This window comes from Ranitomeya imitator, chromosome 5 (assembly GCF_032444005.1).
Source record: "Ranitomeya imitator isolate aRanImi1 chromosome 5, aRanImi1.pri, whole genome shotgun sequence".
NCBI classification, from domain to species: Eukaryota; Metazoa; Chordata; class Amphibia; order Anura; family Dendrobatidae; genus Ranitomeya; species Ranitomeya imitator.
In genome coordinates, this window is record NC_091286.1 from 668,672,036 (window position 1) to 668,692,070 (window position 20,035).

The 20,035-nt window shown below is 44.9% G+C and overlaps 1 protein-coding gene across 1 annotated transcript in view; it reads right to left on the reverse strand.

The window, feature by feature from the left end:
* The window catches only part of LOC138680967 (cytochrome P450 2B11-like), a 180,169-nt gene extending 160,533 nt beyond the window's left edge, over window positions 1–19,636 (reverse strand). The window contains exon 1 of the mRNA XM_069768153.1: window positions 19,513–19,636. Within this exon, the coding sequence (XP_069624254.1) occupies window positions 19,513–19,614 (102 nt within the window). The 5' untranslated portion in view covers window positions 19,615–19,636. The remainder of the gene's footprint in view (window positions 1–19,512) is intronic.
* Window positions 19,637–20,035: the final 399 nt, after the last annotated feature.

A 20,035-nucleotide genomic window follows, 5' to 3' on the forward strand; every position in this document is an offset into this window, starting at 1 on the left:
GCTGCATAATTTTACAACGTTAACAGGCAGCAGAGGTACAATTGTACCTTCATATATATTTTATTAAAATTTGGCCAATATATTCTGGACCAAAACTGCAGAGATGTCACGAAATTTCAGCCCTCTACGGCTTTTTGAAAAAAAAAAGTTATTGCAATTTTAAAACGGAATAGTTACAATTGTACCTACTCAGCCGGACGAAGGTTAAAGGCGGATTCCCGTCTCTTAGATTATATAATATCAGTAATATTAGCAAATACCTCCAATTAGAAATGTAATATAGTCTTCTGATTCGCTATGTCACTTATCATATGTGCAGGGCATTGCCGAAGCTTAGTTATCCATGGTTACGACTAGTGATGTGCGAAATGTTCGGTACTGCTTGTTAATAATTCGGGTTTCTAGCATTATGGTACTCAAAATACTCGGTACTCATCCACCATTCTCAAATAATACTGTTCTGAGCTGCAATTAGTTTAGGGAAAGTTTATAGATAAGGGATATTTTCTTAGAGGTATGTATTCAATGATTATTGTTACCTTACCTTCCTTCATGCTGCAATCTAAAACCAACAGTCCTTATCAGCGTTACATGTATTGTATTCTATTCCCTATTAATACCGATGTTAGCTGCATTTAGTGCAGGAATAGGTGCTGCAAGAGGGATAGTGTGGATTTAAAAATAAACAATGAACCATATACCCTTTTTGAGAGGGGAAGGGATGCATGGGAATACACCAAAAAAAATGCAACTCCTAACCCCTGGTCTGGGAACGTAGCGTGAGTGAGTGCTCTTGGGAACAGTTGTTTGGCTTCTCCTTCTAGCCACCCCACTACCTCTTCCTGCCTGTTGCGCTGCTACTTATCCCACCACCAATGCACTGCTGTGCTTGCTCTTCATGGCACCTTGCCCGGTTGGGTAACTTACTTCATCATTATCCACCTCGTTTTCTACTTAAGCAATCTTGTCCTCCTCCAGACTTGTTGACTTAACAATGTTGCTTGTCAAATGTGTCTCATTATCATCAACTGCTGGAGACTCTAATATACCACACCCTTATCTTCTTCTGGCTGTAACTGCACAAATATTTGTCCATTATGACACACAATATCCTCATGTCCTCCTTGAGCTATCTAGGGAGAGAGGCACTTGTCTCCTGGAACTTGCCATGGTGGGACAAAGGAGAATCAGGTTGATGATTGGGTTGTCTAGACTCTTGGCTACTGAGACTGGACCGTGTAGAAGACAGGGTGGTGCTGATCAACACAATGGAAGTATTATCTGCCATACAACCGACCACCTGTTTCCAAGGTTCTGCCTTAAAGCATGTCGTTCACCGCCCCCCTGCAAAGTGGGACAGGAATCTAGGTCTCATGGATTAGCATATCTGCTGGCTCTCTAAAATTTATGAGTGTATTTATGAGTTCTACTCAGAGCGTGGGTCAAGAATGGTGAGCAACCAGTATTCAATTTTGTTCAAAAATACATATAACGTGTGGGTATCGGGAAACGCAGCAGTAAATAAAGTTACCATGTCTGCCATGCTCCCAATAGTCAAGACTTCCCTGTTCCCATAAGGAAAAGGACTTTTCATCTCCTCCTCCCTCTACTTATTGTAACATTTCAGTGTTGCTGCTGGCAAACAATTTTGAAAAAATTAGCAAAAAGCCAGTGAGGCAGATAATTTAGAATTGATAAAAGGACCAAGTATGGAATGGACAAGGTAACTGTTAGGTGGATTCATAACTGGCTTAGTGATCAGACCCAAAGTGTGGTTGCAAATGGCTGCACATCCAGTTGAAAGAATGTCTCAAGTGGGGTACCACAGGGCTCTGTCCTGGGCCCTGTATTGTTCTTTATCAATGATTTAGATAAATGAATTGAGGGTAAACTGATTAAATTTGCTGATGACACAAAGCTAGGAGAGATAGCTAATACTAGAGAACAGAGAGAGTATTCAAAAAGATTTAAATAAACTGGAGCCGTGGGCAGCAACTAACAGAATGTTTTTTTAAAGGGAAGAAAGCAAAGTAATACATCTGGGCAATAAAAGTGAAAAAAGCATATACAGAATGGGAGGAATAGGGCTAAGCAACAGCACATGTGGAAAAGACTTGGGTATACTAATAGATCACAGACTGAACATGAGTCAACAGTGTGATGCTGCAGCAAAAAAGGCAAAATACAATTTTGGGATGTATTAACAGAAGCATACAGTCTAGATCACGTGAAGTCATTATTGCTCTCTACTCATCTTTGGTCAGACCTCACCTGGAATACTGTGTCTAGTATTGGGCACCACATTTTAAAAATGACATCAACAAACTGGAGCAAGTTCAGAGAAGAGCGACCAGAATGGTGACCGGTCTGCAAACCATGTCCTATGAGGAACGGTTACAGGATTTGGGAATGTTTAGCTTGCAAAAAAGAAGACTGAGAGGACATAATAGCTGTCTACAAATATCTCAAGGGCTGTCACAATGTAGAAGGATCATCTTTATTCTCATGTTCACAAGGAAAGACTAGAAGCAATGGAATGAAACTGAATGGGAGGAGACACAGATTAGATATTAGAAAAAACTTTTTGACACTTAGGGTGATCAATGAGTGGAACAGGCTGTCACGAAAGGTGGTGAGTTCTCCTTCAATGGGAGTCTTCAAACAGAGGCTAGACAGACATCTGTCTGGGATGAAGCAGTGAATCCTGCTTTGAGCAGGAGGTTGGATAAGATGACCCAGGAGGTCCCTTCCAACTCTACTATTCTATGATTGGTAATCTTAAAGTGCCAAACTCTGCAGTCAAACAGAGACAATTCAGAGTCAGGTTTAGGCAACTCTTAGCCTCTTTAGGGTCCTTTGGCTATATCTTCCCATCTTTTTCCATCCTTGTGTGCATAAGGATGCAGTAGTAAAAGAAGTATAGCATTCTTATCCACAAGACTTGTCCACATGTCGGTTGTTAGAATGACATTCACAGTAGCTGCATTGGTCATGGCATGGGTGCTGTTATGAGATACGTGCTGGTGTAAGGTGAGGGAAGTACGCCGCCATGAGGTTGCAGAAACCCAAAGTGTCCACCAGTCTGAAAGTCAAGATTACAGAGCAAGCAGTCTGTAAATGTGACCATTTAGCCTGTGGCTGGGTGGGTTGTTGGATATTTTCTTTGTGTTTCAAGGTCTGTGGTAGGGACAGCTTAAAGGTGCATTGGGACAAGCAAGTGGAAGTGATTAATGATGGTGCTTGCAAATGTGGAATGATAGTTGCAGTGCTGGACACATGCACGCCTGCCTACTGGACAGGGGACTGACAAGCACAAAGCATCCTGTGTACTTTCTTCCTCCATCTCTGCCAGGTCTGTATGCAAGCCTTCCTCTTTATTTGTGAGCAGTGAGCATTTGAGAAGATAAATGCAAATTTTCGCTTCAGAGAGGAAGAGGACTAGAACTCTAGTGCCACCTATAGGAAGTAGCAATCCAAAAAGTCAATATCGACTTTACAAAGAGACTTGTCACATGACTTAGGATAAAAGACAAGGTGGCACTGGAGTTCTAGTTTTCTTCCTCTCCGTTTTTATTTCCCAGCGGAGCATTGCTGCTCAAATATCTCCTCACGTCTGCATAATTGACATGTTATTCTATGCAAGGAGAAATATTACTCTTTGGATCCTGAGGAGGTATGTAGGCAGGATAATTACACTGATTATGGCGACATTGCCATTCATCATCTAGGTTGATTCGTCACAGATGTCATACTTCCATAGCCACTCGTAACTTGTTATGTGCAGAATGCTGAGTGGAATACCAATGGGCATGTTGAAGCTGGTATTGAAATACTGCCCACTACTAGAGCTGAGCGACTTTTACTTTTTTAAGATCGAGTCGGGTTTTGCAAAACCCGACTTTGTCAAAAGTCGGGTCGGGTGAAATCGGCCGATTATTGCAAAAAGTCGGGGGGGCCGACTGAAACACGAAACCCAATGCAAGTCAATGGGAATCAAAGTCGGCAGTGAGTGGAGGACAGGAAAACACCTACAGTGCCCATTTTAATGCCAAAAACATCATTTCGTATTACTGAAGCTTGTCAATCTTAATTTACTTTATAATAATAGTTAGGCATTGAAAACTGGGGGTCATTTGGCTAAAGTTGTGGGGGGGTAGCAGGCGTCATTGCTTTGTTCAGTGGAGGACAACTGTAATGAGGGGCTGACACAGTTAGTAGGCCCAAAACGTAAGTAGGCTAAATGCAGTTCAAAATAGCTAACAGGACTAAACAGGCAGCATAGCTTTGTTCACTGGAGTACAACTGTAATGAGTGGAGCAGACACCGTTTGTAGGCCCACAAGAAAAAAAGGCTAAAAGCATTTCAAAATTGGAAACAGGACTAAACAGGCGGCATTGCTTTGTTCAGTGGAGTACGACTATAATGAGTGGAGCAGACACAGTTTTTAGGCCCACAAGAAAAAAGTAGGCTAAAAGCATTTCAAAATTGGAAACAGGACTAAACAGGCAGCCTTGCTTTGTTCAGTGGAGGACAACTGTAATGAGGGACTGACACAGTTAGTAGGCCTAAATAAGTAAGTAGGCTAAATGCAGTTCAAAATTGCTAACAGGACTAAACTGGCGGCATTGCTTTGTTCAGCGGAGAACAACTGTAATGACAGGCTGACACAGTTAGTAGTCCCAAGAAAGTAAGTAGGCTAAATGCAGTTCAAAATAGCTAACAAGACTAAACAGGTGGCATAGCTTTGTTCAGTGGAGTACGACTGTAATGAGTGGAGCAGACACAGTTTGTAGGCCCACAAGAAAAAAGTAGGCTAAAAGCATTTCAAAATTGGAAACAGGACTAAACAGGCGGCATTGCTTTGTTCAGTGGAGTACAGTGTGGAGTCAGTGTGATTCCCTGACAGCTTTGGCCTTGCGTCGATACCTCCACATTTGCTGCTGGTGGTGTCCTAACCGGTGGGCTAACAGTGAGGGAAGCAATGTAGTGTTGCTGACTACCTTCTTTCTGAGCAGGTGCACCAACGGTACGGGATGTTTGGTAGTTAGTCCAGGCTTGCAAGTGCATGCTGGTTAAATGTCTAAGCATGCACGTTGCGTTTAAATTTTGGAGATTCTTCCCTCTGCTAAAGGTCTTTAAGCATTTCTTACAGATAACTTTGCACTGATCATTCGGATCTTGGTTAAAAAATTGCCACACTACCCTCTTCCTACTATGGAATATGCAGCGCCCCAGAGACCTGGTCGTTGCAGTATTGTCGCTCTGCCACTAAGGGGAGTGATGGTACGTCTGATGGCACTAAAGGAGTTCACCTGACCAGGTATCACAGTCACACACTACATTTCACACTCCGGCCACCAGGGGGAGCAAAAGGTTCTATTTATTAGGCCACTCCTCACACTTTGGTAAAACTGGGGGTTGGATAGGAAGTTAGTCAGAAGCTGGCTGGGTTTAGTCCAGGCAACATCCCGTGGCATGGGGTGTTGCGGGGAAGATTCAGAGGGGTCCCTGTCAGGCGTGGGAACCTTGCAGTGACTTAGCGACAAGGACAGATCGTTACAGAACCGCGCCTGCACTACCTTGCGGTGGTATCTAAAGAGAGGACACGAAGTGAAGTATATTGTGGAGAAGTGAGAAACGAGATCAAAGCACAACGGAGAACCAGTAGGAGTTGTGCCCCGAGATTGGCAACATCCTACTGAGGCGCGTAGCCGGTGGCCAGAACGCCGAGGAAGTAACTGACTCCAAGCATTACTTCAAACAGAGGCAGGACAGCCAGAATAGCTCCGAGCCTTCCCATCAAACGGGTGCGTCCTAGCCATAACAAACTGGGGGACGAAGCAGAACATCAGAATAGAAATGACAGTTGTGAGGACTATCCTGAATGCTCAGCAGGGAAGGACTGCAACACAGGCACTAGTTGGTAGGCACTGATTTCCACCTGCAAAGGGAACTCTGGATGTGCCGTCGGACCGGCCGGTCTCAGACAGCCCTGTTAACAGTGCTCCGGATTGAGGATCCTGAAGTCACCAGTAAAGAGGTAAAGAGACTGCAACCCTGTGTCCTCATTATTAACTGCGCCTCACACCATCGCCACCTACACTACTGGGAAGCCCTGGGGATACACTTCACCTGTGGGAAGGTATACCATCTAGCTGCCATTCCATCACCCCAGTGGACCACCAAGCAGCGTCGGTCGCCCTGACCGAACACCACAGGTGGCATCACGAACCCTTGACAAACTACCATCTACCCTTTTATTGGATGCCCCTTAGCAGGGTCACGGACCGGGTCCCGCCACCATGACAACCCCAGAACTGAGACAGAGAGGACCGGTACCGAGTAACCTGTGGCCCTGTGTCTGGGGGCGCTCCAGAATACCTTTTCAGGCATTGCATGCTGTGCTACTTTAACAGGATGGCCACGCTGTCCTAAAACTGGTTTTGTTTTTGACAAACATTTTTTGGCCAGATACGAGCCTGCCTGATGAAAGCTGTTGCGATGTAGATGGCTGCTGCGGATCATTCTCCTCCGCTTCTGAGCTACTGGCAGCGGCACCCTCTTCCCCCAATGGCTGCCAATCTGGGTCAACAACTGAGTCATCTATCACCTCCTCTTAAATGTCATGTGCACCTTCCTCTGTGTCACCGTGTAAGGTGCTATAGCGTTCAGGAAGGGGCACCATAGTCTCATCAGGGTCAGATTCTGGCTCAGTACACTGTAAGGGCAATGTAGTGATCTGAGTCAATGGAACAGCATAATAATCTAGCTGTGGCTGTGCATCAGTGCACTCCAGGTCCGATTCATCTTGTAATGGGCTGTTAACAATTTCCCTTTCTAACCCAGGCACGGTATGTGTAAAGAGCTCCATGGAGTAAACTGTAGTGTCGCCTGCCGCATTCTTCACTTTTGGTTTGGGTGAAGGACACAAGGAAGCAACTTATTCTTGACCGGGAGCATCCACTGACAACTCGCTGCTTTTATATTTGGAATTTTCTGAAGAGGAGGCGAAAGAGCTAGAGGCTGAGTCAGCAAGGAAAGCCAAAACTTTTTCCTGCTGCTCCGGCTTTAAAAGCGGTTTTCCTACTCCCAGATAAGAGAGCCTTCGAGGCCTTGTGTAGCGAGACGATGACGCTGGCTCAACACCTCGAGCCTTAAGTGCTATTTTGCTTTTCCCACTACCACCAGATCCCCCCACCACCACCACCACCATCAGTATCAGCTGGCAACGACCGCCCATGGCCTCTTCCACCGGACTTCCTCATTTTTGGGAAAATGTAACCAAAATAACAACCGTTATATGATACTGTACAACAAGGATGAAAATATATATAAACTTGTTGATAATTTAAATCTCCCTTCTTTTGTTGGGAGACTGAACCAAAACTCAGGCCCAGTGTACAACACTACACAATGTAAGTGGCAGAACGTGGCTGGCTGAAATACTCCAAACTAACAGAACTCACGTAGCTCCACTTTGTGACAATTTGAATCTCCCTTTTTTTGGGGGGGAGACTGCACCAAAACTCAGGCCCAGTGTACAACACTACACAATGTAAGTGGCAGAACGTGGCTGGAAGATATACGCCAAACTAACAGAACTGACACTTTGTCCACTTTGTGACAATTTGAATCTCCCTTTTTTTTGGGGGGGGAGACTGCACCAAAACTCAGGCCCAGTGTATAACACTACACAGTGTAAGTGGCAGAACGTGGCTGGCTGATATACGCCAAAATAACAGAACTGACGTAGATTCACTTTGTGACAATTTGAATCTCCCTTTTTTGGGGGGAGGAGACTGCACCAAAACTCAGGCCCAGTGTACCACATTACACAATGTAAGTGGCAGAACGTGGCTGGCTGATATAGGCCAAACTAACAGAACTGACGTAGATCCACTTTGTGACAATTTGAATCTCCCTTTTTTTTGGGGGGGGGGTAAGACTGCACCAAAACTCAGGCCCAGTGTACAACACTAAACAATGTAAGTGGCAGAATGTGGCTGGAAGATATATTAAAAAAAATACAAGAGCTGTATTACAATTTCAATCTCCCTACAATGATCTCAGGACAAGTATGACAGCAATAAAAAGGACTGATGCACACAAAAGTGTGGACAAATAAACAAGAGAACTGTGCAGAAAGGAGCAACAGGATTTTTGCTTTTAAAAAAGCAGTTGGTTTGCACAGCGGCGTACAAACAGCAATGCAGCTATCAGGGAGCCTTATAGGGCAGCCTAATAAGCTACAGAGCTGATGCACAAAATATAAACTCCACTGTCCCTGCAAAGAAAAGGTGATGTTGGACAGTGGAAATCGCTACAGCACAAGCAGTTTCGGGGTTAAATTTCCCTCTCTAACTATATCCCTTCTTCTGATGCAGCTGCAGCAACCTCTTCCTATGCTAAGATCGGCAGAAGTCAGATGGCGGTCAATGTGCACGCCCCTTTATAGCCCCTGTGATGCCGCAGAAAGCAAGCCAATCACTGTCATGCCCTTCTCTAAGATGGTGGGGACCGAGACCTATGTCATCACGCTGCCCACACTCTACGTCCTCCTTCATTGGATGAGAAATGGCACTGAAAACTTCATACAAAACACGACTTTGGTGCGCTGATGCCGACCTCATGGCTGATCCCACACTAGGATCAGGTCGGGTTTCACGAAACCCAACTTTGCCGAAAGTCGGCAATTTTTGAATTTGTCCGATCCGTTTCGCTCAACCTTACTTGGGGATTCAAAGTGCTCGCACACATCTAGAAAACTTCCTTGGGGGTCTAGTTTCCAAAATGGGGTCACTTGCGGGGGGTTTCTACTGTTTAGGCACATCAGGGGCTCTGCAAACGTAACATGATGCCCGCAGATCATTCCATCAAAGTCTGCAATCCAAAACATCACTACTTACCTTCCGAGCCCCGACGTGTGCCAAAAAAGTGGTTCCCCCAATCTTTGGGGTATCAACATACTCTGGATAAACTGGACACCAACGTTTGGTGTCCAATTTCTCCTGTCACCCTTGTGAAAATAAAAAAATTGCGTCCTAAAAAATAATTTTTGAGGAAAAAAAATGATTTTTTATTTTCACGGCTCTGCGTTATAAAATTCTTTGAAGCACTTGGGGGTTCAAAGTGCTCACCATGCATCTATATAAGTTCCTTGGGGGGTCAAGTTTCCAAAATGGAGTCTTTTGTGGGGGGTTTCTATTGTTTAGGCACATCAGGGACTGTGCAAACGTAACATGATGTGTTGTGAATTCTGTGGTCAAGCTCCCTCCTGTGGTCATGAGTGGTACTTCGGCTGGTTCTGTCTATGAGCTTCCTCTGGTGGATGTGAGTGGGGCTGCGGCTTCTGAGTTTCCTTCCTCAGGTGACGAGGTTAAGTCGTTAGGTGCTGCTCTATTTAACTCCACCTAGTTCTTTGTTCCTGGCCTCCAGTCAATGTTCCAGTGTTGGTCTTGTTCTCTCCTGGATCGTTCATGTGGCCTGTCTACCCTGCATAAGCTAAGTTTTGCTGGTGTTACTTTTGCTTGCTATTTTTTCTGTCCAGCTTGCTATATTGGTTTTTCTTGCTTGCTGGAAGCTCTGAGACGCAGAGGGAGCACCTCCGTACCGTTAGTCGGTGCGGAGGGTCTTTTTGCGTCCTCTGCGTGGTTGTTTGTAGGTTTTTGTGCTGATCGCAAAGCTATCTTTCCTATCCTCTATTCAGTAAGTCGGGCCTCACTTTGCTAAAATCTATTTCATCTCTGTGTTTGTATTTTCATCTTTACTCATAGTCATTATATGTGGGGGGCTGCCTTTTCCTTTGGGGAATTTCTCTGAGGCAAGGTAGGCTTCTCTTTCTATCTTCAGGGCTAGCTAGTTTCTCAGGCTGTGCCCGAGGCGCCTAGGTCTGGTCAGGAGCGCTCCACGGCTACCTCTAGTGTGGTATGATAGGATTAGGAATTGCAGTCAGCAGAGTTCCCACGTCTCAGAGCTCGTCCTATGTTATTAGTAACTATCAGGTCACCTTGCGTGATCTTAACCACTAGGTCCATTGTGGTTCTGAATCACCAGTTCATAACAGTACTGGAGGCCCAAAATACTAATTCTTCTCAATAGAGGGAAAGGAGAAGTTCTGAGACCATTTTTTTTTCTTTGCACTGTGTTTTGTCTTTCCTTTCCCCTAGACATTTGGGTGGTTCAGGACACAGGTGTAGTGATGGACATTAAAGGTCTGTCTTCTTGTGTGGATCATCTCACTGCAAGAGTACAAAAATTCAAGACATTGTGGTTCAGAAATCTATGTTAGAACCTAGAATTCCTATTCCTGATTTATTTTCTGGAGATAGAGCTAAGTTTCTGAATTTCAAAAATAATTGCAAACTGCTTCTGGCTTTGAAACCCCGCTCCTCTGGTGACCCAGTTCAACAAGTTAAGATCATTATTTCTTTATTACGTGGCGACCCTCAAGACTGGGCATTTTCCCTTGCGCTAGGAGATCCTGCATTATGTGATATTGATGCGTTTTTCCTGGCGCTCGGATTGCTTTATGATGAACCTAATTCAGTGGATCAGGCAGAGAAAAATTTGCTGGCTCTGTGTCAGGGTCAGGATGAGGTAGAGATATATTGTCAGAAGTAGTGTTGAGCATTCCGATACCGCAAGTATCGGGTATCGGCCGATACTTGCGGTATCGGAATTCCGATACCGAGATCCGATACTTTTGTGGTATCGGGTATCGGTATCGGATACATAGAGATGTGTAAAATAAAGAATTAAAATAAAAAATATTGATATATTTACCTCTCCGGCGGCCCCTGGACTCAGCGCGGGTAACCGGCAGGCTTCGTTGTTCAAAATCAGCGCTTTTAGGACCTGAGAATCACGTCCCGGCTTCTGATTGGTCGCGGGCCGCCCATGTGACCGCCACGCGACCAATCACAAGCCGCGACGTCACCGCAACCTATTAACGCGCTCATTTTTAAAAATGAGCGCGTTAATGGCTTTCAAAGACATAGCGGCTTGTGATTGGTCGCGTGGCCGCGACCAATCACAAGCCGCGACGTCACCGCAAGCTATTAACGCGCTCATTTTTAAAAATGAGCGCGTTAATGGCTTTCAAAGACGGAGCGGCTTGTGATTGGTCGCGTGGCCGCGACCAATCACAAGCTGCGACGTCACCGCAAGCTATTAACGCGCTCATTTTTAAAAATGAGCGCGTTAATGACTTTCAAAGACGTAGCGGCTTGTGATTGGTCGCGGCCACGCGACCAATCACAAGCCGCGACGTCACCGCAAGCTATTAACGCGCTCATTTTTAAAAATGAGCGCGTTAATGGCTTTCAAAGACGTAGCGGCTTGTGATTGGTCGCGGCCACGCGACCAATCACAAGCCGCTACGTCTTTGAAAGTCATTAACGCGCTCATTTTTAAAAATGAGCGCGTTAATAGCTTGCGGTGACGTCGCGGCTTGTGATTGGTCGCGTGGCCGCGACCAATCACAAGCCGGTACGTCTTTGAAAGTCATTAACGCGCTCATTTTTAAAAATGAGCGCGTTAATAGCTTGCGGTGACGTCGCGGCTTGTGATTGGTCGCGTGGCCGCGACCAATCACAAGCCGCTGCGTCTTTGAAAATCATTAACGCGCTCATTTTTAAAAATGAGCGCGTTAATAGCTTGCGGTGACGTCGCGGCTTGTGATTGGTCGCGTGGCGGTCACATGGGCGGCCCGCGACCAATCACAAGCCTGGACGTGATACTCAGGTCCTAAAAGCGCTGATTTTGAACAAAGAAGCCTGCCGGTTACCCGCGCTGAGTTCAGGGGCCGCCGGAGAGGTAAATATATCAATATTTTTTATTTTAAGTCTTTATTTTACACATCCCTAATGATCCCAGGGCCTGAAGGAGAGTTTCCTCTCCTTCAGACCCTGGGAACCATGAGAATACCTTCCGATACTTGATGTCCCATTGACTTGTATTGGTATCGGATATCAGTATCGGCGATATCCGATATTTTTCGGGTATCGGCCGATACTATCCGATACCGATACTTTCAAGTATCGGACGGTATCGCTCAACACTAGTCAGAAGTTTAGGAAGTGGTCTGTGCTCACTCAATGGAATGAATGTGCGCTGGAAGCAATTTTCAGAAAGGGTCTCTCTGAAGCCCTTAAGGATGTCATGGTTGGATTTCCTATGCCTGCTGGTCTGAATGAGTCTATGTCTTTGGCCATTCAGATCGGGCGACGCTTGCGTGAGCGTAAAACTGTGCACCATTTGGCGGTATCATCTGAGCATAAACCTGAGCCTATGCAGTGCGATAGGACTTTGACCAGAGCTGAACGGCAAGAACACAGACGTCAGAATGCGCTGTGTTTCTACTGTGGTGATTCCACTCATGCTATCTCCGATTGTCCTAAGCGCAATAAGCGGTTCGCTAGTTCTGCCACCATTGGTACGGTACAGTCAAAATTTCTTTTGTCCGTTACTTTGATCTGTTCTTTGTCATCCTATTCTGTCATGGCATTTGTGGATTCAGGCGCTGCCCTGAATTTGATGGACTTGGAGTATGCTAGGCGCTGTGGGTTTTTCTTGGAGCCCTTGCAGTATCCTATTCCATTGAGAGGAATTGATGCTACGCCTTTGGCCAAGAATAAGCCTCAGTACTGGACCCAGCTGACCATGTGCATGGCTCCTGCGCATCAGGAGGATATTCGCTTTCTGGTGTTGCATAATCTGCATGATGTGGTCGTGTTGGGGTTGCCATGGCTACAAGTCCATAACCCAGTATTGGATTGGAAATCAATGTCTGTGTCCAGCTGTTGTTGTCAGGGGGTACATGGTGATGTTCCATTTCTGTCTATTTCATCATCCACCCCTTCTGAGGTCCCAGAGTTCTTGTCGGATTACCGGGATGTATTTGATGAGCCCAAGTCCAATGCCCTACCTCCGCATAGGGATTGCGATTGTGCTATCGATTTGATTCCTGGTAGTAAGTTTCCTAAAGGTCGACTGTTTAATTTGTCTGTGCCTGAGCACGCCGCTATGCGGAGTTACGTAAAGGAATCCTTGGAGAAGGGTCATATTCGCCCGTCGTCGTCGCCATTGGGAGCGGGGTTCTTTTTTGTGGCCAAGAAGGATGGTTCGTTGAGACCTTGTATTGATTACCGCCTTCTAAATAAAATCACGGTCAAATTCCAGTACCCCTTGCCGCTGCTGTCTGATTTGTTTGCTCGGATTAAGGGGGCTAGTTGGTTCACCAAGATAGATCTTCGTGGTGCGTATAATCTTGTGCGTATTAAACCGGGCGATGAATGGAAAACAGCATTTCATACACCCGAGGGCCATTTTGAGTACCTGGTTATGCCATTCGGGCTTTCTAATGCTCCATCAGTGTTTCAGTCCATTATGCATGACATCTTCCGAGAGTACCTGGATAAATTCCTGATTGTATACTTGGATGATATTTTGGTCTTCTCGGATGATTGGGATTCTCACGTGAAGCAGGTCAGAATGGTGTTCCAGTTCCTGCGTGCGAATTCTTTGTTTGTGAAGGGGTCAAAGTGTCTCTTTGTTGTTCAGAAGGTTTCATTTTTGGGTTTCATTTTTTCCCCTTCTACTATCGAGATGGACCCTGTTAAAGTTCAGGCCATTTATGATTGGACTCAGCCGACATCTCTGAAGAGTCTGCAAAAGTTCCTGGGCTTTGCTAATTTTTATCGTCGCTTCATCAATAATTTTTCTAGTATTGCTAAACCGTTGACTGATTTAACCAAGAAGGGTGCTGATGTGGTCAATTGGTCTTCTGCTGCTGTGGAAGCTTTTCAGGAGTTAAAGCGTCGTTTTTCTTCTGCCCCTGTGTTGTGCCAACCAGATGTTTCGCTCCCGTTCCAGGTCGAGGTTGATGCTTCTGAGATTGGAGCAGGGGCTGTTTTGTCGCAGAGAAATTCTGATGGCTCGGTGATGAAACCATGCGCCTTCTTTTCCAGGAAGTTTTCGCCTGCTGAGCGTAATTATGATGTTGGCAATCAAGAGTTGCTGGCCATGAAGTGCGCATTCGAGGAGTGGCGTCATTGGCTTGAAAGAGCTAAGCATCGCGTGGTGGTCTTGACTGATCACAAAAACTTGACTTATCTCGAGTCTGCCAAACGGTTGAATCCTAGACAGGCTCGTTGGTCGCTGTTTCTCTCCCGTTTTGACTTTGTGGTTTCGTACCTTCCTGGCTCTAAAAATGTGAAGGCGGATGCCCTGTCTAGGAGTTTTGTGCCCGACTCTCCGGGTTTGCCTGAGCCGGCGGGTATTCTCAAAGAGGGGGTAATTTTGTCTGCCATCTCCCCTGATTTGCGGCGGGTGCTGCAAAAATTTCAGGCTAATAGACCTGACCGTTGCCCAGCGGAGAAACTGTTTGTCCCTGATAAATGGACGAGTAGAGTTATCTCTGAGGTTCATTGTTCTGTGTTGGCTGGTCATCCTGGAATCTTTGGTACCAGAGATTTGGTGGCTAGATCCTTTGGTGGCCGTCTCTGTCGCGGGATGTACGTTCGTTTGTGCAGTCCTGTGGGATTTGTGCTCGGACTAAGCCCTGCTGTTCTCGTGCCAGTGGGTTGCTTTTGCCCTTGCCAGTCCCGAAGAGGCTCTGGACACATATCTATGGATTTTATTTCGGATCTCCCCGTCTCTCAAAAAATGTCAGTTATTTGGGTGGTTTGTGATCGCTTCTCTAAGATGGTCCATTTGGTACCCTTGTCTAAATTGCCTTCCTCCTCTGATTTGGTGCCATTGTTCTTCCAGCATGTGGTTCGTTTACATGGCATTCCGGAGAACATCGTTTCTGACAGAGGTTCCCAGTTTGTTTCGAGGTTTTGGCGAGCCTTTTGTGCTAGGATGGGCATTGATTTGTCTTTTTACATAGTTACATAGTTACATAGTTACATAGTTATTAAGGTTGAAGGAAGACTATATGTCCATCTAGTTCAACCCATAGCCTAACCTAACATGCCCTAACATGTTGATCCAGAGGAAGGCAAAAAAAACCCATGTGCAAAGAGTAAGCTCCACATTGGGGAAAAAAATTCCTTCCCGACTCCACATACGGCAATCAGACTAGTTCCCTGGATCAACGCCCTATCAAGGAATCTAGTGTATATACCCTGTAACATTATACTTTTCCAGAAAGGTATCCAGTCCCCTCTTAAATTTAAGTAATGAATCACTCATTACAACATCACATGGCAGAGAGTTCCATAGTCTCACTGCTCTTACAGTAAAGAATCCGTGTCTGTTATTATGCTTAAACCTTTTTTCCTCCAACCGCAGAGGATGCCCCCTTGTCCCTGTTTCAGGTCTATGATTAAAAAGATCATCAGAAAGGTCTTTGTACTGTCCCCTCATATATTTATACATTAAAATGAGATCACCCCTTAGTCTTCGTTTTTCCAAACTAAATAGCCCCAAGTGTAATAACCTATCTTGGTATTGCAGACCCCCCAGTCCTCTAATAACCTTGGTCGCTCTTCTCTGCACCCGCTCCAGTTCAGCTATGTCTTTCTTATACACCGGAGACCAGAACTGTGCACAGTATTCTAAGTGTGGTCGAACTAGTGACTTGTATAGAGGTAAAATTATATTCTCCTCATGAGCATCTATGCCTCTTTTAATGCATCCCATTATTTTATTTGCCTTTGTAGCAGCTGCCTGACACTGGCCACTGAATTTAAGTTTGTCATCCACCCATACACCCAGGTCTTTTTCATTGACGGTTTTGCCCAGAGTTTTAGAATTAAGCACATAATTATACATCTTATTACTTCTACCCAAGTGCATGACCTTACATTTATCCCCATTAAAGCTCATTTGCCATTTATCAGCCCAAGCTTCTAGTTTACATAAATCATCCTGTAATATAAAATTGTCCTCCTCTGTATTGATTACCCTGCAGAGTTTAGTGTCATCTGCAAATATTGAGATTCTACTCTGAATGCCCCCTACAAGGTCATTAATAAATATGTTAAAAAGAAGAGGGCCCAATACTGACCCCTGTGGTACCCCACTGCTAACCGCTACCCAGTCCGAGTGTGCTCCATTAATAACCACCCTTTGTTTCCTATCCCTGAGCCAGCTCTCAACCCACTTGCACATATTTTCCCCTATCCCCATTATTCTCATTTTATGTATCAACCTTTTGTGTGGCACCGTATCAAAAGCTTTTGAAAAGTCCATATACACTACATCCACTGGGTTCCCTTGGTCCAATCCGGAACTTACCTCTTCATAGAAACTGATCAAATTAGTCTGACATGAACGGTCCCTAGTAATCCCGTGCTGATACTGGGTCATGAGGTTATTCCTCTTCAGATACTCCAGTATAGCGTCCCTTAGAATGCCCTCCAGGATTTTACCCACAGTAGAGGTTAAGCTTACTGGCCTATAGTTTCCGAGTTCAGTTTTTGTTCCCTTTTTGAATATTGGCACCACATTTGCTATACGCCAGTCCTGTGGCACAGACCCTGTTATTATGGAGTCTTTAAAGATTAAAAATAATGGTCTATCAATGACTGTACTTAATTCCTGCAGTACTCGAGGGTGTATCCCATCCGGGCCCGGAGATTTGTCAATTTTAGTGATTTTTAGACGCCGCCGCACTTCCTGCTGGGTTAAGCAGGTGACATTTAATTGGGAATTTTTATCACTAGACATTTTGTCTGCCATGGGATTTTCTTGTGTAAATACTGATGAAAAAAAGTCATTTAGCATATTGGCTTTTTCCTCATCCTCATCCACCTCGGCTTTCGATCCTCAGACAAATGGCCAGACTGAACGAACCAATCAGACCTTGGAAACATATCTGAGATGTTTTGTTTCTGCTGATCAGGATGATTGGGTGTCCTTTTTGCCTTTGGCTGAGTTCGCCCTTAATAATCGGGCCAGCTCGGCTACTTTGGTTTCGCCGTTTTTCTGCAATTCTGGTTTCCATCCTCGTTTCTCTTCAGGGCAGGTTGAGTCTTCAGACTGTCCTGGTGTGGATACTGTGGTGGATAGGTTGCAGCAGATTTGGACTCATGTAGTGGACAATTTGACATTGTCCCAGGAGAAGGCTCAACGTTTCGCTAACCGCAGGCGCTGTGTGGGTCCCCGACATCGTGTTGGGGATTTGGTGTGGTTGTCATCTCGTTATATTCCTATGAAAGTTTCCTCTCCTTAGTTTAAGCCTCGTTTCATTGGTCCGTATAGGATTTCTGAGGTTCTTAATCCTGTGTCTTTTCATTTGACCCTTCCAGCTTCTTTTTCCATCCATAATGTATTCCATAGGTCATTGTTGCGGAGATACGTGGCACCTGTGGTTCCATCCGTTGATCCTCCTGCCCCGGTTTTGGTTGAGGGGGAGTTGGAGTATATAGTGGAGAAGATTTTGGATTCACGTATTTCGAGACGAAAACTCCAGTACCTGGTCAAGTGGAAGGGTTATGGTCGGGAAGATAATTCCTGGATCTTTGCCTCTGATATTCATGCTGCCGATCTGGTTCGTGCCTTTCATTTGGCTCATCCTGGTCGGCCTGGGGGCTCTGGTGAGGGTTCGGTGACCCCTCCTCAAGGGGGGGGTACTGTTGTGAATTCTGTGGTCAAGCTCCCTCCTGTGGTCATGAGTGGTACTTCGGCTGGTTCTGTCTATGAGCTTCCTCTGGTGGATGTGAGTGGGGCTGCGGCTTCTGAGTTTCCTTCCTCAGGTGACGAGGTTAAGTCGTTAGGTGCTGCTCTATTTAACTCCACCTAGTTCTTTGTTCCTGGCCTCCAGTCAATGTTCCAGTGTTGGTCTTGTTCTCTCCTGGATTGTTCATGTGGCCTGTCTACCCTGCATAAGCTAAGTTTTGCTGGTGTTACTTTTGCTTGCTATTTTTTCTGTCCAGCTTGCTATATTGGTTTTTCTTGCTTGCTGGAAGCTCTGAGATGCAGAGGGAGCACCTCCATACCGTTAGTCGGTGCAGAGGGTCTTTTTGCTCCCTCTGCGTGGTTGTTTGTAGGTTTTTGTGCTGATCGCAAAGCTATCTTTCCTATCCTCGGTCTATTCAGTAAGTCTGGCCTCACTTTGCTAAAATCTATTTCATCTCTGTGTTTGTATTTTCATCTTTACTCATAGTCATTATATGTGGGGGGCTGCCTTTTCCTTTGGGGAATTTCTCTGAGGCAAGGTAGGCTTATCTTTCTATCTTCAGGGCTAGCTAGTTTCTCAGGCTGTGCCCGAGGCGCCTAGGTCTGGTCAGGAGCGCTCCACGGCTACCTCTAGAGTGGTATGATAGGATTAGGGATTGCGGTCAGCAGAGTTCCCACGTCTCAGAGCTCGTCCTATGTTATTAGTAACTATCAGGTCACCTTGCGTGCTCTTAACCACTAGGTCCATTGTGGTTCTGAATCACCAGTTCATAACAATGATGCCCACTGACCATTCCGTCAAAGTCTGCATTCCAAAACGTCACTATTTCCCTTCTGGGCCCCAATGTGTTCCCAACCAGTAGTTCCCCCCACATATGGGGTATCAGCGTACTCAGGACAAACTGGACAACAACGTTTGTGGTCCAATTTCTCCTATTAACCTTGTGAAAATAAAAAATTGTGGGCCTAAAAATAATTTTTGAGGAAAGTAAAATGATTTTTTATTTTCACGGCTCTGCGTTATAAACTTCTGTGAAGCACTTGAGGGTTTAAAGTGGTCACCGCACATCTAGATTAGTTCCATGGGAGGTCTAGTTTCCAAATTGGGGTCACATGTGGGTGGAGATCCAATGTTTAGGCACACAGGGGCTCTCCAAATGCGACATGGTGTCCGCTAACGATTGGAGCTAATTTTTCATTCAAAAAGTCAAATGGTGCTCCTTCTCTTCCGAGCCTTGCCATGTGCCCAATCAGTGGTTTACCCCCACATTTGAGTTATCGGCGTACTCAGGAGACATTGACCAACAAATTTTAGGATCCATTTTATCCTGTTGCCCATGTGAAAATGAAAAAATTGAGGGAAAAACATTATCTTGTGAAAAAAAGTACTTTTTCATTTTTATGGATCAAGTTGTGAAGCACCGGGGGGGTTCAAAGTGCTCACTATGTATCTAGATAAGTTCCTTGGGGGGTCTAGTTTCCAAAATGTGCTCAATTGTGGGGGAGCACCAATCTTTAATCAGGAAGAGCACTCGAGCAGTAGAAAATGTTCGATAAGAGTAATGTGCGCCAAGGCATTTTAGTGCTCGCTCATCACAAGTTGCGGCTTCTCATATAGTGACAGTTAATTGTTACTGGTTGTAACCATGGATACTTAAGCTCCTGTAATGCCCTGCACATGGGGTAAATAACACAGCTTATCAGAAGAATTATACTACATTTCTAATTGGAGGTTGTTGCTAATATTATTATTATTACTACTACTATAAAATCTTGGAGATGGAAATACCCTTTATAGCACCTCTATTGCTCTCCTATTCTGAATGGTCAGCATTTTGTAGGATCAAAATTGCTAACAGACCCCTTTTAAATACTGGAATACTATACCTCTTGTTGCTTTGCAAGGAAGGCATCAATAAGGTTTCTCTGATTGTTCACATCCAGTTCTCTCCGTTTTCTTGTGAAGGTCTCCCTTACAAAGTTCTGCATCTCATTGTGGCATTTGTTCAGTTTTCTATGATTCCCTGGCAGCCAGCCAACCAGTGAGGGATAACCGTTGTATAGCTTTAAATACAAAGTCACATTACTTCATCAAATATATATATAAAAACAAATACATTTCACATAAACTACGAGTTATTCAGCAATCAAAGCTTAGATATCTGAGAAAAAAAATTCACCCATGAAACTCAGACATCTCATGTACCGAACATTAAAGTTAAGAAACTGAAATATAGCGAATGGGAATTTTCTTTCCCTGGTCCTTCTTATTGACCAAATCAGTCCACCCATTATATAAGCTGATTTAAAACGTATGTGGGGTTTTCTTGCTGTTCAATATACTGTATTTTTATTTTTTTTCATAAACTAGTTTATTTATTAAGAACAGCATGTAGTTGCAATATTTCTA